Source organism: Prunus dulcis, chromosome 3 (assembly GCF_902201215.1).
Source record: "Prunus dulcis chromosome 3, ALMONDv2, whole genome shotgun sequence".
Lineage (NCBI taxonomy): Eukaryota > Viridiplantae > Streptophyta > Magnoliopsida > Rosales > Rosaceae > Prunus > Prunus dulcis.
The window spans coordinates 8,061-26,007 of NC_047652.1; the positions used below are offsets into that span (position 1 = coordinate 8,061).

The window sequence follows — 17,947 nt, forward strand, 5'->3', positions numbered from 1 at the left end:
ACTAAGCAGCATATAAATAAAGATATTTAACTTCAACAAACCATGCTAGGAAAACCATACTCAATAAAACTTATTCAAGACCAAATAATAAAATTCATTTGCATAAAATCATTTATAAAACAAAAGTCCACTCACTCCTGGTCCGAGCTAGTTGGACCTCCCGAAGGTCCCTTCTGCGGGTCTGCCTGGCCCTAGGTGCCTGATTAAACCCCCATGAATATTTAATTAATAAAACTGCTCGGTATAAGTATTTAATTAAAACCCTGACCCCGGCTCCTAGAAGTGCGTGCACTAACTTTAAAGTCATTCTTATGCCCACTTAAGCATTTCGGATGGTTAGAACTGTCTTAAAAGACCCGAGACTCACTAAGTGATAAACTTCCATATTAGTCAATACGGGACCTCGTGGGGTCCATGACCTGCAATTACCAATCCGATAGTTCCTAAAAGTTCCTCACATTTAAATAACCATGTCCTGCAAGTCTGGTCTGAATCGGACGATCGGATTGATCACGATCGTGTAATCACATAATTTCTAAACCCTAGCCCTAGGGTTCGCGATTTCGGAGTATCCGGGACTCCGATTCACAATCCGTTGAATCCTACACGATTATGAAATTATCTAGAGTAACATATCTGAAAAAGATTACGATCTAACGACTCAACAGTATTGAACCAGGAAATCGCACAATATGGAAAATCCGTTCGAGACTCAAACGGTATCCAAATTGAGATCCGCGAATTCCTACGCGCTCGTGACAACCTAAGGATCGCATCAAGATACAGTGCCACTGCACTACCCTCGCCCACGCGCCGTCGCATGCGCCGGCAGCGCCGGGTGTCCAAAGCGATTACGCATCGTCGGAAAATCTCAAAACCACGGCTCCAAACTCCTACCCTAGGTATAACACCATATTTGGAACCACTTTTGTTCTTGGACCTACCCCAAAAAGTGACCGGAAGTGGCCGAACACGGAGGCCGAAAATTAGCAGAATTTTCAATTCGAAAATCCAATATCTACACTGAGAACCGATTAATTCCTACCCAACAGGCAGCTAAAACAGCTCGAGAAGTTCAAAATCCATACCTGGCTTGTCCGATTTGGTTGAGAAATAAGGGAGAACGACGGCCGTGAAATTCCGGTCACACTCGCTCGATTTTCTGCAGTTTCCGGCGGCTGGAGTGGCTGACGGCGACGGAAACCGGGTGGGACGAGAAGAGGAGGAGATGACGGTTCGAACAAGGCCGGTCTCGTGGCCGGTGGTAGTCTGTGGCGGCAACGGCGTCACAAAAACGAATCGGAGGAGGAGGAGGTCGCGCGACGGGAGAGAGAGAGAGAGAGAGAGAGAGAGAGGAAACTAAGGGAGAAGAGAGAGAGTGAGGGTTTAAAAAATCTAATTTTTCCTAATTACCATTTTGCCCTTCGTGATATTTTACCCATATTTTCTTCGTTAAAGCTCCAATTCGAGCCCACTTCGTGTTTACGAACTCATTTCGTCGTGCTCTACGCAACGGTGTATGTGGAATTGTCAAATTCTTTTTGGGTCAAAAAGTCAACTTTTCGTTAAGAAATTATTCCAAGGGCAAAATTGTCTTTCCTCATAATAAATTACTAATTAAATATGAATTTTAGGTTTGGGTCATCACAAAAATGACTTCTAAAACCCTAAAAATAAAATGAATTTAAAAGAGAAAATAATTTTTTTGTTTTAAATCTCCATATTCTTTCCATTTTCCCGACCGCATAAAATCCAACAAGGAACGATCTACCCATCCTATCTTTTGAAAAGTTGTAAAAACAAGAAAAATCAAATTCGCAACTCCACCTTTCATATTGTGCCATCAGGGTTGGTGGGTGTTGATAATTGTTGAGGCCCAAAAAATCCAAGGTTGGACCCAAGTAAATTCCTAGCCCAGTGCTACACCTCATTAAGAAAAGACCCAGTTCAGAGCACGCGGAATTCGTCATGCACACTTTCACGAGCCACGACCACTTGCCATGCCAAATATGTAAGGACCTAAACCAAAATATCTAAAAATTAAGATTTCTTTATTATAGTCAAAAGACGATTTTGCCCTCGCATATTTTAATGGAGGAAAATTTGACTTTTTGATCGGAAAAGAATTTGGAAATTTCGTTTGCGCCGTTGCTTAGAGCACGGCGACACGAGTCCGTGGACACGGAGTAGACCCTAATCGGAGTTCTAACGAAGAAAATACGATCAAAACATCGCGAAGGGCAAAACGGTAATTTGGAAAAGTCAGATTTTTATCTCTCCCTCTCCCTTCTCTCTCCTCAGTTCTCTCTCCTCTCTCTCTCTCCTCCCCGCGCGCAGCGCAGCGCCCCATCCCCGTTCAGTTTGAGCTCGCCGCCACCACGAAGCACGACGACCGTCGCCACCGGTCCCGTTCGACTCACCGCGTCGCCGCCTTCCTCCCGTGACCAGTCGCCTGCCTTGGACCGCCGCGTATCGGCCGGAAACTGGCGATTTCTCGCCGGAATTCACCCAAACTTCAAGCCATTCGTTCTCCCTCATTTCGCTACCAAATCTTTCGAGTGAGGCACCAGGAGTCCAGCTAACCCACAGGAGGGACCTTCGAAGGGTCCAGCTAGCTCGGACCAGCAGTGAGTGGACTTTTCTTTCTTAAAAGGATTTTATAATTATATTTTATATTTGATCTTGAATAAGTGTTTTAGCATGAATTTTATTATGCAAATACTGTTATTTTTATGAAAATTAGCTAAGCAACAGATTTGAGATTTTTGAGCCAAAACAATAGTTTAGCTCAGAGTTAACAGAATTCAGAGGACATCAGATTTTATCAGGAATAGTGATTTTAGACCACCATGTACCCACCCTACAGTTGGTGATTACCCAGAATTGGACCGATGTCGACGGACGTCCGGTCCGATTTCAGTTAGTCAGTGCACTTGACTTGCCTCACGAGTTCCGGGGACGCTCGGACCGTGAGTGCCAGGATTTGCGGCTCGGCGGACTTGGTGTCCCGAGACCTGCCAGGATTGCGGCTCGGCTGACTCTGTGTCCCCGAGACCTGCCAAGATTGCGGATCAGGCTGACTACGGTCCCCTGCATCCTGCCTGAGCGACTCGAGTGACTTGGTGTCATCGAGGACCTGCCGGCGGATCAGGCTGATCATAGTCTCCTGATTTCGCCAGTTTGCGGCTCGGGTAGCCTGTGTGACGCCCGAGACCTGCCAGGGAATTGACGGTTTTCAGGGGTACAATTAGGTGGCAGTTTTAAAGAATTTTTAAGCTTTTAATGCAGTTATTGTGTCATTCATTTCTATCAGTACATTCGATACTCAAACATGTGTTATACTGATATATTTTGCTTAGTACGTGAATATTTACATAGTTATGTTTATTTATGTTTAATTGGATATCTTGAATTGATTATAATCAGATCATGGTTTTTAAATCCTTATGTTTTTCAAACGGGGGTTATTATATTCTCAAATGTGTTTACGAACTTGATTTTTGGTCCACTCACAATTTTAACTTGTTTTTCGCCCCCAGGCCGTAGAAGAACGAAGGAAACCGCCCGGGCCATCATCCTAGCTCCCGACCCACCACCAAAGTGTAGGAGTTCGTTTGTAACTTTTCTGAATCCTGTAAATTTGTATAGAAATGCTCTGATATCTTGTTAAACATAAGAAGCTGAGGTTGAATTCTGTTTGTTGACTTAGTCTGGCAGTTGGTAGGTTATTTGAGACTGTTTGACAGGTGGAAGACTTTGGGAATGGTCAAAATACAGGGGGGACTCTGCCGAATTTTCGACAGAAGTCGGGAGAAAAATGTTAAAAAGAAATTGAAAAAGGAAAGGGTAAAAAGGTCATTCGTGCCCGACATTCGCCAGGTGTCGGACACGCACAGGATTCGGCTCGGTTTCCAAAGCGGAAATTGGGTCGGGTCGTGTCAAAATAAATATGCAATTTATCACGCTAAGAATTAAAATAAGCCTATAAAAGGCATTGGCTCTACAAGCCCATGCTAATTATTCCATCAAGCATTATGTCTCTTTTCACATACGATAAAATTCAAGCACCCTAATCGACATGTCATGCCAAGCAGGAAATCATTATTTCACACCTAGCCACGCTACAAGCTTAAGTGGGCTCAAGCCACGCAAATGTCCGGGGCTTGCTTGAGTGAGTTGTGGTATATATGGTAACGAGCTTTCATGAGGCCCATTGATGACCCGAAAAATGGAAGTTTTGGGCTGCTTGGGAGCATCGAAATTCCATTTCTTGAGCCCAAATATGTGGGTAAGCATAAAAGAGAGAATTAGCCCAAATGCCCTAGAAAATTAGCCCAAATGCCCTAGAAAATTAGCCCATCACTTAAGGAAATTAGCCCATGTCCTTAATGGGCTAACTCATCACTTTAGCAAGACCCAAGCAAGCTAAGAAAAATATCTATTGTCCCCAGCGCTTAGCTGGAAACATGAACCATGATGAAAAGCCAAAATGTCTATGTCTGTAAGCTGCTGAGAGGCTCCAGCACATGGGCATAGCAAACTTCAAAGAAGAACATTCAAAGATCCAAAGAATATTAGCGCGCGTAGGTTGTAGGAGCCAAGGCACCCTTCAAACCAGTGTACATACCCACTTCTTTCCCCTCCATCAGATCTAGCCATGGATTAGGGGAGAAAAGAAGGAAGAAAGATGGCTGAAAATGGGAGTTCCCTACTGGAACAGCTGCAGGAAAAGCCTAGAGCTCCCCAAATCCTGTTTTTGTGCAATTGGGCAGAGAGAATTTCACCAAATATGATGAGTCAAAGGAAGAAAAGAAAAAGGAAGGGAAAGACTTGGCCAAATTGGATGAAAACTATTAGGGTTCCTTGGAAAGGAGGAGCTTCCATTGGCTATAAATGAGGCACCTCCTACCCAACAACCAACACACACATTCAAAGAGCAAGCTACATCTCTCCTTCCTGAAACCTCTGCAATTTCGAGCCCTATTCCTCCATCCCCTCCCCTTTTCTCTTCTGTTAAAATATTCCAGAGTTTGACAAAGCTTTTGTCAGGCTGCCGGAAACTACTCAACACACCCATTATTTCCCTCATCTCTCTCTCTCTCTCTCTCTCTCTCTCTCTCTCTCTCTCTCTCTCTTCAACAAACCCTCTTAGAATCCTTTCCTCATTTCCTTAGAACCTCTGTCTTTCACAAGAACTCACATCTCTCTCTCTGTTTATGCTAAACTCATGATTGTTTTGCTTCCACAAGCCTCTCATGTCAAGCTAAGAATCTACCTGTAAGCAGTTGTTGTTTTTGTTGGTGAAGATAACCAGGATGCTTCCTAAGGCTTCACTACCTTTTCAAAGCATTCTTAGGGCTTGATTCTTGAACTTAGGCACATGGGGTAATTTCACATGTTTCTCTTTTCAGCAGCCCAAGCCCATTCGTCAGGCAGCTGGAATAAAAAGACCCTTACAATAATAAAGGCCAAAGTGTCCTTCAATTTGATCCCATTTTCAAGATTTTCATTTTGATTAACCCACCAGTGGTTCCTTATTCCATAAAACATCACTTCAATTAAAATTCATAAATAGTGCTGCGGCAGTGACACCACCAATACCGCTAAGGGGCTTATGCGAATATTGATATGGTACATAAATTTTAATAGTTCTTCCAAAAGGATTGAGGGGTTGACTGGAATGGTGTTTCATTGGGATTTATGGTCGTGAACTTGAAAAGATAGGAAGAAGATGAAGAATGATTTTTTGTTGTTGAAAATTTGGGTTAATTGTTTTATTAGTCCCTGAATTTAGACCCGATTTGCATTTGAGTACCTCAATTTCCAACATAGTTCTCGTGGTCCTTTAACTTTAGTTTTGTTAGGACAAATGATCATACCGTCAATTTTGTTAACTTTTCTGTTAAATGCATGGGAAAAATGGTATTTTTGTATCAAAATTGATTAAAATATGAATAAAAAATTTATAAAAAAAACTAAAAACTAAAAATTAAACTCTCTCTCTCCCCCTCTATTCCGATTTCTACTCTCCCCAAACTTGATTTTTCTTTTTTATTTTTTAGTTGGTTTTTTTATTTGATTTTCTTTTATTGTTATTTTAAAGATATGATTTTTTATTCTTTTTTTTGTTTTAATATAAAAATACCATTTTGCCCTTGCATTTAATAGAAAAAGTTGACAAAATTGACAGCAAGACCATTTGTCTAAACGAAACTAAAGTTAAAGGACCACGATAACCATTTTGAAAATTGAGGTACGCCAATGCAAATCGGGTCAAAGTTCAGAGACTAATAAAACGATTAACCCTTGAAAATTTTATGTTTTAAAGTTAGAGTTTGAGAGTGTTTGCTTGATTTAATAATTAAATGGTATTTTAGAAGTAATGGTGAGTGAAAAGATAAGATTGCGTTTTTTTTCAAATTGGTGGGAAGATAGTGGGTAGGGAAATAGGGCAGAGGTAGAAATAGCAGCACTCTATTTTTCATAAAGATGAATCAATCATATTGAAATAAAAAATAACTAAACTAAAAAGTATGATTATAGTTCAAATTTTATAAAGTGTTCATAAAATAACTTTTTATGTGTTTTTAGTTAAATTTTAACTGAAAATTAGGTGTAGGCTAACAAAAGCACCCTATCGGCAGTGTACCCTTAACGTTAACCCCAACCAACTGCGAATTTCTGACTGGCAGAGGATCATGATTCCCCTTCCGTGGCCCATAATCTTTTACACAAAAATCAACGCAAAGTCGTGTTGTTTTTGTGTAACAATATTTGTCCCGCCAATAGTGATTACTTCTCTCAGTTGCCTTTCCTTTCATTTTCCGTCAGTTTCTTTATCTTCTCTTCAGAGCCATATGGCCTTTTTTCAATTACTTACTATTTTATTCTTTCCACGAGTTTGGACCAACAACCAATAATCTATTAATATAAAAGGTAGAAGCGAGAAAAGCCATTTGTTTATCGGGAGTCATCTCCAGTCGTAGTGTTGATAAGCTTGATAGATGAACGGAAGGAAGATGGCTACAATTCAGCAGCTATATTTTGCGACTTCGCTGTTGCTTTTAGGGGCCATTTCCGGCTTTCACCCACAGGTTCGTGAACTCTAAGCCTTTTTCTTTTCCCTTTGCTTTCCGTGTTGTCCCCTTCCTTAGTTTTATTTGTTTCCTATCCGATCTCTTTTGTATTCTTAGTTTACCTTGAATCTTTTAACTGATTTCAATTTGCAGAGCTCCTTTCTTTCATTTTCTTGCTATTCTCAGTTTCCCTTTGAAATTATATGATGAATTCATGTTGACTGAGTCTGAGTCTCTGATTGATATGTCTTTTAAGGGCAATATGAAATGGGATTTAGTGTATCGGATCCAAAGTTGCTCTGTTTTGTTCAGTCTCAAACTGGGCCGATTGCGTAATTATGACCTGAGGTAGCGACTTGAATAACGTAATGATTCCCCTTTATGCACTCTTGCAAAACAATCCAATGACTGATCCTATGGAAACTAAGATTTCTCATATATATATAGAGAGTGAGCTTCAGTTGAGCAATCCCTCAAATAAGCTTATTACGCATACTATGAGTAATACATAAAGATCAACTAACTGATGAAGTGAGAGAATTGACAAAAACGTCAAATGCTATTCTTCATTGTAAATATACTAGCTACTATAGCATGTAGGCAAGGGATTTGATTTTTAGGGTAGAGCTTCCTAGAACCTCATATACTCAGTTGGGAAATGGAAATTCTCTTCCCTGCTGCTTGTGTGTGTTAATGTCTAAAATCAGTAGTTGAGGCCAATTTAATCTTCTTTTGTGTTTATGTCAATTGGTTGGATAACTTGTTTTCTCTACGTTCATTTTAGAAGTCATTATTGAACCTAATGGTTGCTGACCAGAAAGAAAACTAACGGTTGATCATCTCCACAGTTCATTGCAGCCAAACCAGTTACCAAGAGTAAGCTTAATTCTCGTATTCTTCAGGTATTCCCTTTTGCTTGCTGTATATGATCAGTAAGTCATTGCAATGGAAGTAGTTACGCACACATACACAGTGGGGAGGGAATAATAACTGAGAATTCCATTTCAATATTAATAGTGAAAGAATATAATATTATCCTTTTGACTCTTGTCATGGCCAAGCAGGACTCAATCATTAAGCAGATAAATGACAACCCCATGGCTGGATGGGAAGCTGCCATGAATCCCCGATTCTCCAATTACACTGTGAGTCTTCAACCGGAAGGGTCTTCTTTGTGGTCAAGTTGAAAGGACTTTCCTGCCCTTTTATTGCCATACAAATGCATAAATCGGTCTTTCATATTACTCCTGAGTCCCAAGATTTCCTTTTCATTGCACAGGTTAGCCAGTTTATGCACCTTCTGGGAGTTAAACCAACACCCCGAAAGGATTTGCAGAGTTTTCCTATTTTAACTCATCCAAAATCTTTGAAGTTGCCAACTAATTTTGATGCAAGAACAGCTTGGCCTCAGTGCAACACAATTGGAAGAATTCTAGGTTACCTTCTACTTTTCATTTATATGTTGTTATTCAGTGTTTCTTTGATTTAAAAGACAGAAGGTGCTAATGCTTTCTCATTTTTATGTCAAATGCTGGATTAATTTCTTTAATGAAGATCAGGTAATAATTTTCGCATACGTCTCCATGATATCTTGTCCAATATTAATTCCGGAAATTCATGGAAAGTTTGCTTTTTGGAAATACAGGGTCACTGTGGCTCTTGTTGGGCTTTTGCTGCTGTTGAAGCACTATCAGACCGTTTTTGCATCCATTTTGGCATGGTAACTGAAATTCATTGATAACAAATTCACTGTTTCTCATTCCATTAATGTAAATCTTCCTTTTATATATTGTGTTTTATTTTTTAAAAAATTTAATCCTCTATGCTTTATTGCAGAACATATCACTTTCTGTTAATGATCTCTTAGCGTGTTGTGGTTTCATGTGTGGAGATGGTTGTGATGGGGGGTATCCAATTTATGCTTGGCGATACTTTGTCCACCACGGTGTTGTCACTGAAGAGGTAGCTAGTTCTCGTTGTTAAGCATATTAACACAAATTCTCTCTCTCTCTCTCTCTCTCTCTCTCTCTCTCTCTCTCTCTCTCTCTTCATGCTGTTGTCACTGAAGAGGTACCAAGTCCTTGTTTAACTATATTAAACACAGCTTCTCTCTCTTTTTTATTGTGTGAATTTGGGCGGATTGGGGGAGGGGGAGGAGGGCGCCAGTGATATCCAGAAACAATAATAGAAAAAGGTTTTCAAACAAAAACATTGTTACCTTCGCATCTTAACCTTTACACAAAATCAAGTCTACCTTTAATGTTGAAAGGATATCTTAGTGCTCACCTTAGAATTGCAAGCCTTCTTGCAACATAAGAGTGACCCCAACCCTTGCCCCAAAAGCAGTCTTCTGCCATTGTTAGAATGATTTTCACAGCTCACCTTAGAATTTACAGTCTTTCTTGCAACATAGGAAAATTTGTTAGCTAACCCTACCCAGGGAGGTCAACTTAAGTATAGAAAACAAGAGAGGTCCCTGTATTTACCCAAAGCCTGTGGGTTCCATTGTTAGTCTCTCCATCAGTACCAATCTTAATCCTCACCGAAATGCAAAGTCCTTCAATGTTGGAATGATATCTAGTGCTTACCTTAGCACTGCAAGCCTTCTTGCAACTTAAGAACCATTTCCAACCCGGCCCTAAAAGCGTAGTCTTCCTCCAATGTTCGAATGATTGTCAGTGCTCATGAATTGCAAGTATTTCTTTCAACTTAGGAATAATTTCTTTGTTCATTATCCTAACCAGGGAGCTCAATTTAATAACAAAAAATAAGAGAGATGTCCCTGTGTTTACCTAAACCCAATGGGTTTGTGTCTAGGTCTGTCCATTTTCTTCTGCGCTAGTACTGTTTCATATAAAATTTGAGGGTTTTTTTTTTCATTTGGTTCATAAAAATCATACCTTTTAAATACTGCATGAAGTCCTGACAAGTATTCCATCTGGCAGTGTGACCCATACTTCGATCCAACTGGCTGTTCACACCCTGGGTGTGAGCCCGCATATCCTACTCCAAAGTGTGTTAAAAAGTGCACAGATAAAAACCAGCTATGGAAGAATTCAAAGCGTTATAGTATCAATGCATATAGAATCAATTCTGATTCCCACAGTATCATGGCAGAGGTTTATAGTAATGGACCAGTTGAGGTCGCCTTCACTGTTTACGAGGTAATTTCTTGTTTCATAATTGAATGTACTGCAACTTATGAGGATGTGGCTCTCTTCTTTTTCTTTTCTATTTGCAATATATGAGAGAAACTATAAAATCTTATTTGCCATCTTCGCATGTTTATCTGTCTGTGCGGAGTCTGCTAATATATTGCCGGCCAGGCAAACTTGAAATCATCAAATTGCATTTTCAAGTATACTCTCCCACAATTCTCATTCATATTTATTAAAAAAAAAAAATAATGGGTTTTGGGGAAGAGGAGGGGTGGTGGGTGTGGTATTACCTATATGGTTAAAGCTTTCTTCATAGAGCCCTGAAATTCCTCTCTTTTCACTAGTTAGAGGTATATGTGAGCTGACCGTGACAATGTAATGAGCACCACAACTGTACTTATTTTCAGTGCAAGCAGATTCAAGCAACTACATTTAAAGATAGCGTGATCACTTTGCATAAACAATTATGTGCCCATTTTAAGAAGCCTTATCTTTGCTGTCAATTTCTTGTGCACCCTTTAACATAAACTTTATTTAGGATAAACTCATACACCATCTGTTGTGCATATGTGATATCACATATTAGTTGGTTTTTCTGTCAAATGACATGCAAAGTGCCAATCATATGTATTAGTAACTTTGATGAACAGTTGCAAGACAATGACATTTTAAAAGCAGAATAGACATTGATCCATTTCTTATTTTGTTGTAACTATTTACAGGATTTTGCACACTATAAATCAGGAGTTTACAGACATATTAAAGGTGATGTATTGGGAGGTCATGCTGTTAAGCTAATTGGGTGGGGGACAACCGATGCTGGGGAGGACTATTGGGTATGTTGATACGCTGGTGTTTTGTGCAACCACAGAATTTTTCTGAGACTACTTGTTGACCATTTACTCTTGTGTTTCAGCTTCTCGCAAATCAGTGGAACAGAAGCTGGGGTGACGTATGTTTCCATTAAGTATTATTTTTAAATAGTTAATAGATAACATATGTTTGTGCCTTTTCGCACCCTGAAGCACAAATTAATTCTGAATGGTATGCAGGATGGTTACTTCATGATCAAAAGAGGAACAAATGAGTGTGGAATTGAAGAGGATGTGGTTGCTGGTTTGCCTTCATTGAAAAATTTTATAAGGGAAGTTGCGAGTGTGGATGCTGTTGTGGGTGATGTTTCAATTTGAGATGGATCTTTCTATATCTAGTATGAACCAACTACAAAGTGTGGAAACACTGTTATAAGTATACCACTATTATAGTTGATACTGGTCTTGATAGGGAGCGCTGTTTCATGTTATAAATAAATACATAAATGGGGCAGCAATGTGGACATCTCACAGCCATGCGCCCTTTACATAATCTGTTGATCTCACAATATTTGTCCCTTGCTATTGCAAGGGTGTATGCGAACAGAGATTTGCTAGCTTGCGATTGTGTATAATCTTCGCAAGTTCGCAACTAATAGGTTGTGAGATTGTATTTTCCAATTTAATGAACGAAAGAACCATCTTTTCTAGCTGGAAAGTAAAACTCAAATCTTTTGACCAACAAATGGTTGTTGGTCGCAATTAATGAATTAATTTGTTCCAAGTGCTCGACAGGTATTCGTCAACTACTCAACCAGTCGTGGCATACAAACTTAAGAAATGCTAGAAAGCAGATTATGAATAGCGCCTCCACGAATATTTGGCGGCATGTTTGGCTCCTCATGTTGGTGTTATTGTGATGATTTTCTCATTATTAACAGAATTAGTACGAGAGATATAGGCTGTAATCAACCATTACAATAATTACACGTGTAATGAAGAGTAACTAAAGCTAAACATAATCTGTTATGTAACTACTAATCTTGTCCATCTTGTCCATTGGACTAAAAAATGTCTAATGGTTGAGATTGTCCCAACAACATCATCGAAACCTTGCAATTGAAGAGATCCGAGAGTAAACGAAAGACCTTGATTGGTGGTGCCTTCGTTATATCTAAGAAATTTATTTGCTACTTGAAAATGTTGTTCTCTGGGAGTGTGCATTAGCATAAACTGGGAAAGCTGACTTATGTGATTAATTGCGAGTGTATTATATCGGTCAAATTAATATAGTAGTAAGTAGAGTATCATTCCAACAGGGATCAAGTTAATCTATTAAATATTAGAGTGATTTATTTCTAATTATATTTGAATTGAACGATAAGAGAATTATGATAATTAAAATCTAATTAAGCAAGTAAAATAAATTGAGATCAAAATAATGTAAAAGATGAAAACAAAGATGATAAAGCACTAGGGCACCGATTTCACCTAGCTAATCTCACCCAAATCCTCCTAGATTGTTAATCCTAATTACCTAACATGTTGATAATTGTTTTCCCTTATCTCACCAATACTCTCTTCCGAGTTGTATTAGTTGTATTCCTTACCATCAACCCACTCTATTCCTAGTTATGGATTTAGATAGCTAAGAACCCTTTAAGATTTGTGGAAAACATTGAAGATTACACAAACCATAACCTAGTCTTCCGAGTCGGCTATGTAATTTATGGTACTTGTTACTAGAAGCTTTTTATTAGGAATCTCCTTCCGGTCTCAACCTAATTCTTCCAATCATGCAAGTAGTGGCCAATTAATTGAAAGCATTAAGAACGGTAACAAGCACTCAACATGTATAGATAAATAAAATTAACAATATCAAAGAATTTGAGTATTCATAGCTAGGCTACATCGTAACCCTAGTAAAAGAAATTAGTTCATGAAGGACTTATTGAGAATCATGAAGGTTGATGAAGAATGCCAAGGTTGCGCAAGCTTTCTTCGTATTCTCCGTTGGATATTTCGGCTATGAGTATGAATATGTAGGATGATGATAACGGAGGAGTTGAACAATGACCTAAACTCCCTATTTATAAAACTCCTAGAAATCCTTCCTAAGGTATAATTACAATTGTTATAAAAATAGGATTCCTTCTAATATAAGGTCTTTATTTCTCCTTGTTTGCCTTGATTAATCTCCAATCTTCATCTTCTTGCCATTTTTAGCACACATTCTCCTATTTCCACAATTCCTTCACAAATCTCACAAAACCAATTAAAACAACCAATTTAATCCAAGAAAATTAACAAATAAATAAGTAAATGAGACATAAAATATAGGCTTATCACTCACAAACAACAAAAGGCCATCTCAGGTCTTGTCCAAGTAATATACCTCAGAGCACCTACCATAGATTAGTATGGAACTGGATCTTTGAGAACATGATCTGGAGTAAGCTTAGCCACACCAATAGTTGTAGAATAATGTTTGGCGCCAACCGTGTCAAATTTGAGCAGAGGATCATAGAAGTACTTACAGAGCAAAAGAGTAGTAGAAGACATGTGAACCTTCAAACCCAGAAAATTGTGAAGAGAACTAAGATCCTTCACTGGAAGTTGTTGATGCGTGATCAACAATCAAAGGGTGTACTTCTGGGTTTTGAAGAGTACACTTCTGTATGTCTTCTTTTTCTTGTACTCGGGGCGGCTAAGTGTGGCTGACAATGGCTTTCATCTCTTTCCTGCGAAGAAGGATTGAAAAAGTGTTGTACTTAAGTATGGAAGGGATCTTAATTAGTTACCTATTTTGGGTAGAAAGTACCTCTTTTTATATTGGGAATAATGGACCTTCTTTCTGTCCTTTTTCGATGTGGGATTGTTGGGTCACTGATTACGTGGCATCTTTGGATTGGATAGATGATGGGTGCTTGGCGTGTGTTCTCTTTCCCTTGGTTGGATGGTGGGTGCCTAACAAATAAATAAGTAAAGGAGACATAAAATATAGGCTTATCACTGACAAACAACAAAAGGCCATCTCAGGTCTTGTCCAAGTAATATACGGCAGAGCACCTACCAGAGATTAGTATGGAACTGGATCTTTGAGAACATGATCTGGAGTAAGCTTAGCCAAACCAATGTTGTAGAATAATGTTTGGCGTCAACCGTGTCAAATTTGAGCAGAGGATCATAAAAGTACTTACAGAGCAAAAGAGTAGTAGAAGACATGTGAACCTTCAAACCCAGAAAATAGTGAAGAGAACTAAGATCCTTCACTGGAAGTTGTTGATGCGTGATCACCAATCAAAGGGTGTACTTCTGGGTTTTGAAGAGTACACTTCTGTATGTCTTCTTTTTCTTGTACTCGGGACGGCTAAGTGTGCCGGACATTGGCTTTCATCTCTTTCCTGCTAAGGAGGATTGAAAAAGTACTGTACTTAAGTATGGAAGGGATCTTAATTAGTTACCTCTTTTGGGTATAAAGTACCTCTTTTTATATTGGGAATAATGGACCTTCTTTCTGTCCTTTTTCGATGTGGGATTGTTGGGTCATTGATTACGTGGCATCTTTGGATTGGATAGATGATGGGTGCTTGGCGTGTGTTCTCTTTCCCTTGGTTGGATGGTGGGTGCCTGACTTTATGGGCCCCGCTTCTGGCACTTCTGGATCTCTTGGGTTGAGATGCCTGGGGTGGCTTGCTGGGCCATAATCGTATGGTCGTTGTTTTGGGCATGGGCAACCTTTATTTTCTTTATTTGGGCCTGGGCAGTCTTGGTGAAGGATGATCTTGGACATATTGACTAGGTCCAGCCACTTCCTCAAGTAGTTTGGGCCTTGGTCACTTAGGGCCTGTTTGGTACACCTTCTAGGCTTGGACTGGCTTAGACTAACTTTTTATCCTATGTTTGTTGTGACATGGTTCTAGTTTTAAATGGAATTAACAATCCCAGGCCCACCATGAACACCTCTTTATGTGTGCTTCCTAAAACCCGTGTGTGAAGGAGGGGACTAGATAATCCCCTCCTCTTCTTATTGCTCACGACTTCCTCCTCGCTCCACACCTAGTCGCAAACTCGCAGTCAACACCTCATACCTCACCTCACCCCTTGTCGCAGCCATCACCTCCCACCCCTCATCGCAGCCATAACCTCTCAGGCTCATAAATGGCAGATGCTTTCTCTCTCTCTCTCTCTCTCTCTCTCTCTCTCTCTCTCTCTCTCTCTCTCTCTCTCTCAAAGTCTGATGCGAAATCCAAATTCACGAAATAAATCAATTAACTTTGCCAATAACTTGTTTTGGAGTTTCAGAATCCAAGCCTATGTCTATAGGTGCCGGATGAGACTTCCCAGAAAAGCCAATTTCTTTGTGGACCAATTGAAGCAAAACCAGTGAGATAATTATAAGAGAGAACAATGGATCAAATAAATAAAGATGGGTTCTTTTTATTTTTCTTTCATGTGTGAAGGAAATGAAGAAACAGGGGTGGGAATAAAATGAAACTAGTGGGTGAAGGGAATATTGTGGGAATGGTGCTGTGTAGAGATTTCTAAAAACTCTACAACCAAACTTTGAGAGTATAAATCACCTAGCAAGCCATATCTCATATGAAATCAAAGTAAGAGCGGAAGCATTAAATAAACTAAGGATTCATGCAAGTCTCATTTGGTCCTAATCTTTATAAGTCTATGAAAGTGTGCACCAAAGACTCTCTAAATCCTATTTGAGAGAAAGATAAGATGTTCATACCCTTGGAGCAAATCTTGAAACCAAGAATGGTGTTCAAGTAGAGGGAGTGGTCCCTTTGTTGTTGGCTCTCCCCTTGATGTTGATTCTCCACCTTGTAGCTCTCCAAATAAGTACAAAGATATGCACCTCCCCAAAGCTCTTCATCAAGGATTGAATGGGATGAGAGAATGAGTAGACAACAAGTGAAGAGTGGTGCTAGCACCCTCACTTGATGTGATAGATTGAAGGGGTTAGGGAGAAAAAGCTTGATGTTTTCTCTCTTCCAATTTCACCAACTTCAAGACCCTAGGATGATAGGATTCCATAACTACACACTTATAGGATCAAAAATGTCACAAGTGACAAAAATGCCCCCAAAACCTAGTGTAGCCACACCCCCCTTTATGTGTCATCTTTTGCTATCTTGGTCTAACACATTAATCATATATTGTGTCACATATGTGCCTAAGTCCATATGGTCAAATTCCTTTTGAATTTCCAAGTCATATGGGACCTTTAATTAAAGTTTCATAACTTTAATTGAATAATTAAATTAATCTAATCAATTTAATTACTCTAGTGACTTGACTAATTCAATCACTCACTTGTCTAACAAGTGTTGGTCCCGGTCATCCCTAGTTGACCATGTCAAGTGTCGGGTCAATTGTTTGACCTTTGACTTTTGACTTTGACCTTTGACTTTCACATTGACTTTGACCAAGTCACAAAATCATTCATTCTCTTCATAATTTCCCATATCAATTCCTTTTCGGTGTGCGATCTTATAGGTTCTAATTAGTGTGGCAGTGGGTATGAATGATTCACTCTGAATCAAGTGTGAATTGTATCCCTCCATACAATTCTCCCTATTGGTGAGGCTAATTATAATTAGTCCTTACAAGGCTTCCACAAGCCATGAGTGACACCTAACATATGTCATGGCTACCCAAGCTAAAAACAATTCATTTAGAGAACCTAGTCAGTTTGTGATTACAATGCAATTCGATCATTCTCTAATTCAATACTCTATGTCATATTCTTGGGATATGGTAAACTTGTGTCAAAATCCCTAATATGACATCTCTTGATTATATGATTCAATTTGATGAAATTGCAAACGTTCTTATTTCAATTTCCATCCAATACTTTGGCCAAAGATTCACGAATCATATCTTTAGAGTATTCTATCTTCTTACTAAGAGGAGAGATTCTTTGTTGTACATTCATCTGTCTCTGCGTACACGCTGAGAATCCTGAAGAACACTTTTAAGTCACATCATTTTGATAGGACCGTATAGTGCTCTCAAAGAGAAACAACATATACCCAAGACAACTGTGATGTCTCAGGTCTAAGGATTAATTTGCATTATCACAACTTAGAATTCTTTGTTTGACACTTGTGAGTAAGACTTCCACACAAGAATTATAGAGTTGATTGCGCTTAGTGAACTCCATCTTCTATAGAGTACCTACACATCTATCTCAGTGTCTCTACACGAATGACTTGAGACTAGTCATCCTCCCAATTGAGCAGACATAGTGTGTACCAGTCTTTGCGGGTCACCATTGTCCAATTGGTGATCCTATGACCAGGAACATTTTAGGATACAATATATGTATGGAAAGGTTTCGTGCATCTAACTTCTTTAGACCACTTTCCATTTATATCTTAATCCATGGACTTGTTACTTTGTGTACACTATGTATTTAAAGCAACGTTCTTACTCCTTTGATTATTATATATTATTTCCTTATAATTATCCATTTTATATTGGCTTATAGGGCATATATCTAACAGTGGGAAAGTCAGGTAAAAGAGAAAAAGGAAGAAGATGAAAACTGGAAATGGACTTTGGGTTTTGGTTTGTGTTTCATGAAAGGAAAAAGAAAAGGGGGAAAAGTGAAAGATTGCTCTTTGGAAGAGTAATTTTTCGATGTTGAAGAGAGAAGGTTGAAGAAAGAAAAAGTGAAACAGGATGTAGGGTTTGGGTGGTTGGTCTGGATGAGGGAGAAGTGGGGAAGGTTGACTGGGATGAGGAAGAAATAAAAAATAAAATAATAAAACATAGTCCCAGTCCAGCTCTCAGTCCACAATTGGGCTGTCAGGGGATCTTCGGTGATCATTTGAATATTGGGGATTTGTACGATAGTTTTTCTATTCTAGCATTTCGTGCATTT

The 17,947-nt window shown here is 39.1% G+C and overlaps 1 protein-coding gene across 1 annotated transcript; it reads left to right on the plus strand.

The window, feature by feature from the left end:
- The first annotated feature begins 6,780 nt into the window (after window positions 1-6,780).
- Window positions 6,781-11,663, plus strand: LOC117622089 (cathepsin B-like protease 3). The gene is made up of 11 exons (XM_034352625.1): window positions 6,781-7,094; window positions 7,925-7,978; window positions 8,141-8,221; window positions 8,356-8,512; window positions 8,631-8,635; window positions 8,722-8,796; window positions 8,913-9,038; window positions 10,022-10,240; window positions 10,957-11,070; window positions 11,151-11,186; window positions 11,287-11,663. Exons 1-11 carry the CDS (start codon window positions 7,005-7,007, stop codon window positions 11,422-11,424), a joined length of 1,095 nt encoding a protein of 364 aa, XP_034208516.1. The 5' UTR covers window positions 6,781-7,004; the 3' UTR covers window positions 11,425-11,663.
- The last annotated feature ends 6,284 nt before the right edge of the window (window positions 11,664-17,947 follow it).

Excerpts from the sequence above, each read along its gene's own strand:
- LOC117622089 (XM_034352625.1), top strand. The coding sequence starts at position 7,005 with ATGAACGGAAGGAAGATGGCTACAATTCAGCAGCTATATTTTGCGACT. Across the intron at positions 8,222-8,355 it reads CCCGATTCTCCAATTACACT|GTTAGCCAGTTTATGCACCT; the intron begins GTGAGTCTTCAA and ends TTCATTGCACAG. Across the intron at positions 8,797-8,912 it reads TTTGCATCCATTTTGGCATG|AACATATCACTTTCTGTTAA; the intron begins GTAACTGAAATT and ends GCTTTATTGCAG.